Consider the following 7,598-nt stretch of genomic DNA (forward strand, 5'->3'; position numbering starts at 1 on the left):
TACACATTAGTTTATATTGTTCTGGGACAACTGAATGATAAATAGTCTGTATGAAGAAAAAGAGAAGTGATCATTTTGGTATTAAATAAAGTAGTAGTACTTTAATCTAGTAATGGGATGTTACATTTTCCCTGACTTTTTTCTTGCAGCATGTTGTATTCATTGTCAAATTCTTCGTAGCATGGATGATTCCTGATGTCCCTGCAGACGTGAAAGCCAAAATAAAACGTGAAAAGTACTTAACACAGAAAATCCTACATGAGTATGAACTTGAAAAACTGAAGGAGAAGCTATGTCGAGGAGATACGCAAGCCACGCAAAAGGAGTTCATTGCCACAGAAGGGAAAGTGGAGTTATCCAGCGCAATGTAGTTGAAAAAACTGCTGTACAGGATTTAGCTCATGGATCTCTGGGCCTTTTTTTTTCTGTGATTTGCTCAGTATGCATCATCTTGAGAGCTATGGGATAGTTTTAACCCTTTGCTTTCAGTCCATTGATTTCAGACTTTTTTAAAGAAATTCTAGTGAGCATTCTAAATTTAGTAAATGTACTTAATTTCTATGACTTCAGCACTGTTTTCTATTTACCCATCACTTTGAATAATAATTGTAATCTTGTTATCCTAGAATTTGGATTCCCGGGATAGGGGATGTTCCCAAATAAGGACTCACAGGTGATCATGTGGTTATTATCATCAAGCCCTTCCCACTCTTCCTAAATGCACAGCTCAGGCTGTGTCCCAGCTGAATGAAAAGTGTATTTTAAATGACTCTTGCTATGGAAAATGCTGAAAGTGATTATTTTAATGGCATGATCCTTTAAATCAGATAATACTTCTGATGCAGGGATTGGATTATGTTTTTTTTTTGAATCCACTACATATCTTATATAACATTTGTTCATAACTTTGAACTTGTACATGTTTTTAGATGGAATGGATTTTTAAAGATATATTGGTCTAATTCCACTTGGAATTATTTTAAGGCATAGAATTCTGTTAGTACATAATGAAGGAAAAAAACATATTTTCATAAAGATACTTGCCAAAGAGTTTGCTCTTTAAATGCAAATACTGTAGAATCATCTAATTTGTGTTTTTGAAAAGATGTAGACAATTTGGAGGAATGCAGCTTTTTTTTTTTTCTTTTTTTTCCTCAACTTCAAAAACTACCGTTAGAAAAATATGCTTGACGTTAGTTTTGGCCAGATCTGGTCCTTGGTTTGGTTTCTTTTGATCTCTGAAGGCCAGCAAAGGGCTAAAACAGTCTATCTGTCCTGAGTGTAGACAGTGGACTGTGACTTTTAGACAGAGTCCAGCAGTTTGGGAGCTGAGCTGCCATACTAATTGATCTAGCTGTACAATTGTACAGAGATGAGGATTACTATTCAAAACAGTTCAGGAATGTCAAGTAATGTATGTTTGTGTTGCTATTGTCTTTACACATAGGAGCCATGACTTTAAAAAAAGAAATCAAGAAGGACTTTTTTTTTTAATGTTTTCTCATGGGGCTTTTCTACAAAATTACCAAATTTCTGTATAATATCTACTTGTGCAAAATATCTACCAGTTTATGAATGTGCCCTTGTTTTATAATTTTAAGCAGTTACACGTTTTTGTGATTTTGCTGGATATTTAAAACATATCAACACTTTGCTTAGTGCCTTGTTCATTTGCATTTGACAAAAGATGTGAAAATGATCACTATGTGGAAATGTGTATTTCCAAAGTGTGCTTGCAGGCATCATGATACTGTGAACCTGCACACAAAACTGTATGGTGTTAGCCAAACAATGCCTGCCTTGGCACACTTCTGTGTGTTAGCGCTATGCAAACTATTATAGAGCAGTTCAAAACTGGACTGCTTAGGTGAAGTAGCGCCAGACTGTTGAGTTGTCTCATGCTGAAGTATGCTAGCTAGTGTTAGAAATCTTAATATATTTGCACTTTGAAAGTTATACTTCCTTGCAAGTATACAAAAAATCAGATTTGTATTCTGTATCAGCCAAATAACATACTGTTTTAGGTCCACAGGTTAGTTTCCAGTTACGGTTTTAGCAGACCCAGCCTATGTCTTGGAACATTTGACTAGTAACCTTATCGTAACAGAGTTTTAAATCAATGTCTTGAGTAGAATTGTCATTATTAGCAGAGGTTCTGATGTTGAAGTGCCTACCTCTAACAAACTTTACATGGTTGGGCTCCAGCCAGGGGGCTGAAGCAGGTGTACATTTCTCTCTACTGTAAGTTATTCGTTTTCATTCTGTAAGTTTGCTTGATAAGTCAAACATATTGTTAATCCATGTTTATGATGAACTGACCATGTTCTTGAATATTCACATGCATTTGAAGTAATGGATTTACTGCAGGAATGCAGTAAATAAGATAGCTCTGCTGCTTAATGTATAAGCCAAAAAGGAGTATCAGTCATAGTAATTATGTATGCAACATCAGAATTTAAATAATGCAAGCACTTTTCTGCTTCTTAAATATATATATTGCTAAGTTGCTTACTTTAGATTCCGCAGTTTTGTTACTATTAGCAATGGCAAAGAATTGCTTCAGTTAGTGAGGTGATGAGATGCAAAATAATATAGATATTTCTGTGCAAAATGCACAGGTCTGAAGCTAAAAACATCTGAAAATTCTGTTGAAATAGGTGGTTTCTAAAGACAATATTAATTTCTTCATGTCTTGTAATAAAGTGTCTAATATGAAAAGATGTCAATGAAATAGCTGTTGTGAATGAATAATGCTATTTGAAAGCAAGATGGAGGAAAACGAGGAGAGAGAAATTGGGATGCAGCGTTAATGTGCAGAAGCCCCACGTATACACTCTGACTTTGATTGAATGTTTTATCCCATTTCTTGCTGCTTTGAAGTTAGCATCACTTCCTGTTCCATACTATAGAGATGATGTTCTGCATATGTTATATCCTGTAATAACAAAATGAAAAACTGTGGCATCAGCTTATTTAAATATGTATATAAATATATCATTACACTTTATAGCATTACTTCTTGGTATATAGAAATTGTTGAAGAGAAGATGTGTTGTCATATTAACAGTTAATGTCACATAAGACCATATTCTAACACATCTCTTTATGTAATGGTTTACAAGTTATTAAGCAGTATTTTCACAAACAGAAGATCATTAGCATGATTAGGTTTATAATGGTCTACATGCATATATATTCACTGAAGTGTTCTTGAAATTGACAAAAATCAAAAAAAATGGTCCGGTCAGTTTGGGGATATACTTGTTCTTACTGTTGGAATATTTAGTTTTGATGTTTAAAGTATGTATCTGGAAGTGTCCTTTACCAAAGTGAAGCTACTCCTGTGCTGAAACTGCTCTAATTTAAGGAACAGTAGATTGCTTCATTGTAATCAGTTCGAAAACAAAATTGGCCTTTAAAGTATAGTAAGATCAGGGATTCCCCCCCCCCCCCCCCCCCCCAAATTGAAATGTAGTGTTCACAGCTTAGGAAGATTTATTATGGTATAATCTAAGCAAATGACTGCAAAATAAGAGTGCTACTACAAAACACTATACTTTTTTTTTTTGATTTTTGTATGCTTTTGCTTTTTTATGAAAACAAATAACAGGAAGAATGGAAATAATGAACTTTCTTATTGTTGTGTGTATGGCTTGTTTTGACTTGTACTGTCATGTAAATGGAGTAGCATTCTTGACTACCAAGTATGATGCTGATATACATGATACAGTAATGTTGGGATAATTTTTTTAAACATTGCCTTTGGCTAACATATATGTACATTTAATAAGAATTAAATCTGTTGGCAAATAAAGCAGTGTTTTTTTAATATGCTGTCAACTTATTTTTTGGATATTCCACAAATTCAGAGAATAGCTGAAGTATTAAAAGAAAAATGGCCAAAGAGCCTTATGGATAGTATTCATACAGATTTCTTCAACTCATTGCAGTGTATTTGGATGCTCTATATAGATTTCCTCCATTAGTATGAGTAGGAAACTTGTTATGAAAATCTGCATCTGACTACCCTCTTACACTTGAATGATAACCACATTGTGGAGCCATTTTCTGTCTTTTTGTATTTTCTTAGGAAAATGGTTACTAAGGCAAACCTCTACCAAGTTTCATGTATAGTGTAGACAATGCACACTGACAGAGTAGCATGTGTATATAATGCTCCATGGGCGGATTTATGGACACAAAGAATGTGCAAAGATAATTCAGTGAAAAAGACTCTGTGCTTTCTATAAGTATGGTACAAACAGTACATTAACACACAAGCAGAGTTCATTCCAGCTAAGCTATTTTTCCCCTTTATTTCTGGAGTATAATGCTGCTTCTTTCAATGCCAGGACTTCGGTTGATGAGAAGTTCTAAGTGAGTCACACACTTGTGGAAACTGTTTTTCACAAGTAGCACCAGTGGTTCACATATATGCATTCACTCTTGAGCAGTCAGACTGGAAAATACGGTAGAGCTAAAGATTTTCCAAGGGAATGGTAAAGTATTATTGTTCATGAATACTGCTTACATATTTTAATCTCTATCTTAAAACTCAGTTGTAGCACCAGCATAGGTCTCTAGATTAAATGGCAATAAATCTGGATTGTAGTTTAGCATTGGCTGTCAATAACTAGCATCAACAGGTGCTATTGCTCCTGTTTACATACCAAATTACCGGAACTACTCTGAGAACAAGAACACCCTCCAGAGCTAGTAGGTCATCTCCTTTTTAACTTACTGAGACATGCAGTAGCAATAATGAAACACAAATGAAAGAGAGGTGTCAGATGAACAAAACAGTCCGAATAGTCTTTCAAACATTCAGAATTGAAAGAAAACCTGTGTTCATGAAGATGATAACACCTTAGATAGGACACTGAAAATATTTGAGGTCAGCACAACTACACCAGTGGCAACCGCTCAGTTTCATCTCCTAGCTTGTAACTGACACAAGATTTAGACTATTTATCAATGAAAGAACCTGGGAGCGGGGTTGGGGTCCCTAACATCTCGTAGGGCACACAGATGGTACAGAGAGAAGGCAAATGCAGCCTGGCAAAGGCTGTTAAATTGGCATTCTCTGAACAGCTGGAAAGACGTAAAGCAATGCCGTGCTCATGACCATATGAAAGACAACAAAATAATTTCTAGAATATCCGAATTACTTTGCAACCTCAGTAAGCTACCAGGGCTTGACTTTCTTCTCGCATGCCCAGGGTGGGTGCAACAACTCATCAGCATCTTCTTGGCATCCTGGAAAAGCCATAGCTAAAATAAGTCTTGTTCTGGTTTTAAATAATCGAGTCATGTCTACCCAACACTTATATCACTCAGATGCAGCTCAGGGAGGTTTTTCATATGCATGTATATATATATAAACATGTGTGCTGAAAAATCTGCTGGGAGATGACTATGCTGTGAAATTCCAAAAGCCATATCAATTTTTGGATGGTGCATATGCATATTCCTGGGTAACAATTAGTGACTTTGCTTTCTCAGTCAGAAATGAGTCAATCTAAAACATTTTTGAAGTGTAGTTTTTTCTTACCTCCTGGACAAAACAGTGCTGTTAACTCTTCAGAAATGTTTCTTTCTTTCTTTCTTTCTTTCTTTCTTTCTTTCTTTTTTTTTTTTTTTTTTTTTTTTTTTTAACTAACCTAGCTTTGTCCTTTGGTGTTCTAAACCTTCATAGCTTAAAAATACTGTGCATTCACTGAACAGTCTCTGCTAGAAACAAATAGAAATCTCAATTATTCTGTGCTCAAATATTGAACATCTATCCTGTACAAACAAACAGAAATAAGGATAGATATTTAAACTCAGGTGACTTTTTAATATATTATGTGATTTAAATTGAATCATTGTAGGTAGCAGTAAAGATATTAACCTAACAGCAGCAATGCTCTTATTTAAAATGATAATGTTTATATGCATGACAGCTCTTTTTTTTTGGGATGATCTCACACCTCTGATACAGATGTGCACAGACCGAAGGCAGAGTAATTGCAGTAAAAGCTTATGGAATTATTTTAAATACAAACTCTTGTGAAGGACACCTTTAGTCAGCCAGTTTAAACTGCTGTGTTGAAAAGCCAAGTAATAAATGATGGGACAGTCAAATCATAGCTGGTTAGCTACAGAAGAATAGCCAAGTAATTAGATCTCCAAGTCTAACAACAATAAATGGTGCTGGAAATACATAAAGGACCTGATTCTATTTATATACATACTACTATAAAAATGGATAAAGTCTAGAAGAGTTACAGTAATATACAGGGTTTTTATATTCATCTGTATTGAACTACATATACACTAAGGCATCTATTGACCACACTCCGACCCTCTTCTACTAGTACTTGCTTCTCCAGCACCAGGGCAGTTAACCACCCCCAGTACGACCGATGCATCAGAAACTAGTCCCATTTATGCAAGGAGAAAGCTGAAGCAGCTGCAGTGAAACTGAGCTGTCAGCAGTTTTGATAAACTAGAGCACTGAAGTAAAGCTCCTCAATGGATCCATGCTCAGTTCTAGGCAATCCTTCCAGTCACCTGTCCTACTGACCTGGGGGAGAACATAGCAAGGGAATTCCATAGTGTAGTGGCTATCACATCTGCTTTACAGATGTAAAAATCCAGAAAGTCCTGGATTCAAGCCCCAGTAGGACCAGCATCAAGAAATCTTTGGAAGGTTGGACTAGATGATCTCCAGAGGTCCCTTCCAACCTTACTGATTCTGTGCCATTATCATCTGAGGGCCTTAAAGAAATGATAGCACCTGCATCCCAGTGGCCTACCATTTTACAGTAAGATAAAGAGAATTTAGTGTTTTGGTCCTGAGGTACTTACAGGACATCATAACTATGTCTAAAGTCAAAAGGCATTAAATAAGTAAGTCTTTTATAAATTGTCTTGTTTTCCCCTCCATGCCACAGTGTATTTGAAATGCTTACCATTACTGGTACATCTGGACTGTGTCAGCCTCAGCAAAGAAAACCTGTGGCAGGAAAGTTCCAGATCAAACGACCCTTTATTCCAGCTCTTTCTCTTGCTCATGGTTTTTACTAATTTGTCTCAACTAGTCCTTAATGCAATGTAACAGGAAGCAAATGTTCAGTAAGCTTGGGCTGCATGCTAGCTGGCTCTTTTAATATGCTTTCAAAAGAGGAATAAAAATACTCCAGAGAGAAGGTATTATTAGGAAAAACTGGTAAGAAGGCTGGGATCTATGTCATGCTACAGCCTCATCACAAGAGAAGGCTTTGCTATCAGATGCTCTTGAATAAACATTTCTGTTGACATTATCACATTAGCAGAGTGTCAGCAAACACACTAATGCTACAGTTAAGCCTCATTTCTGGTTCTGCCATCTCTGCTATTCTTTGGATAAAATCCTGACTCCATCTATACTGATGGAGATGTTGCTATTATCTTCAGCTGGGGCCAAGATTTCAATTCTTCTCTATAATAGAGATGCAGGGAAAAAGCAGTTGAAATAGGTGGGCCAATGTATTTGCACATGGCTAACCATACAATGGCAATTGTTGTGACCACTAGCAGTACTAGCAATTCAACACTACAAGGTGTCTAGACTTCAT

At 36.0% G+C, this 7,598-nt stretch overlaps 1 protein-coding gene across 5 annotated transcripts in view; it reads left to right on the forward strand.

Moving 5' to 3' along the window:
• The window catches only part of ANO5 (anoctamin 5), a 56,077-nt gene extending 52,248 nt beyond the window's left edge, over positions 1–3,829 (forward strand). For all 5 annotated transcript variants that reach the window (XM_062576261.1, XM_062576262.1, XM_062576263.1 and 2 more), the window contains one exon: positions 150–3,829. In XM_062576261.1, coding sequence (XP_062432245.1) covers positions 150–371 — 222 coding nt within the window. In that variant the 3' untranslated portion in view covers positions 372–3,829. The remainder of the gene's footprint in view (positions 1–149) is intronic.
• The last annotated feature ends 3,769 nt before the right edge of the window (positions 3,830–7,598 follow it).

Source organism: Rhea pennata, chromosome 5, assembly GCF_028389875.1.
Source record: "Rhea pennata isolate bPtePen1 chromosome 5, bPtePen1.pri, whole genome shotgun sequence".
Classification (NCBI taxonomy): Eukaryota; Metazoa; Chordata; class Aves; order Rheiformes; family Rheidae; genus Rhea; species Rhea pennata.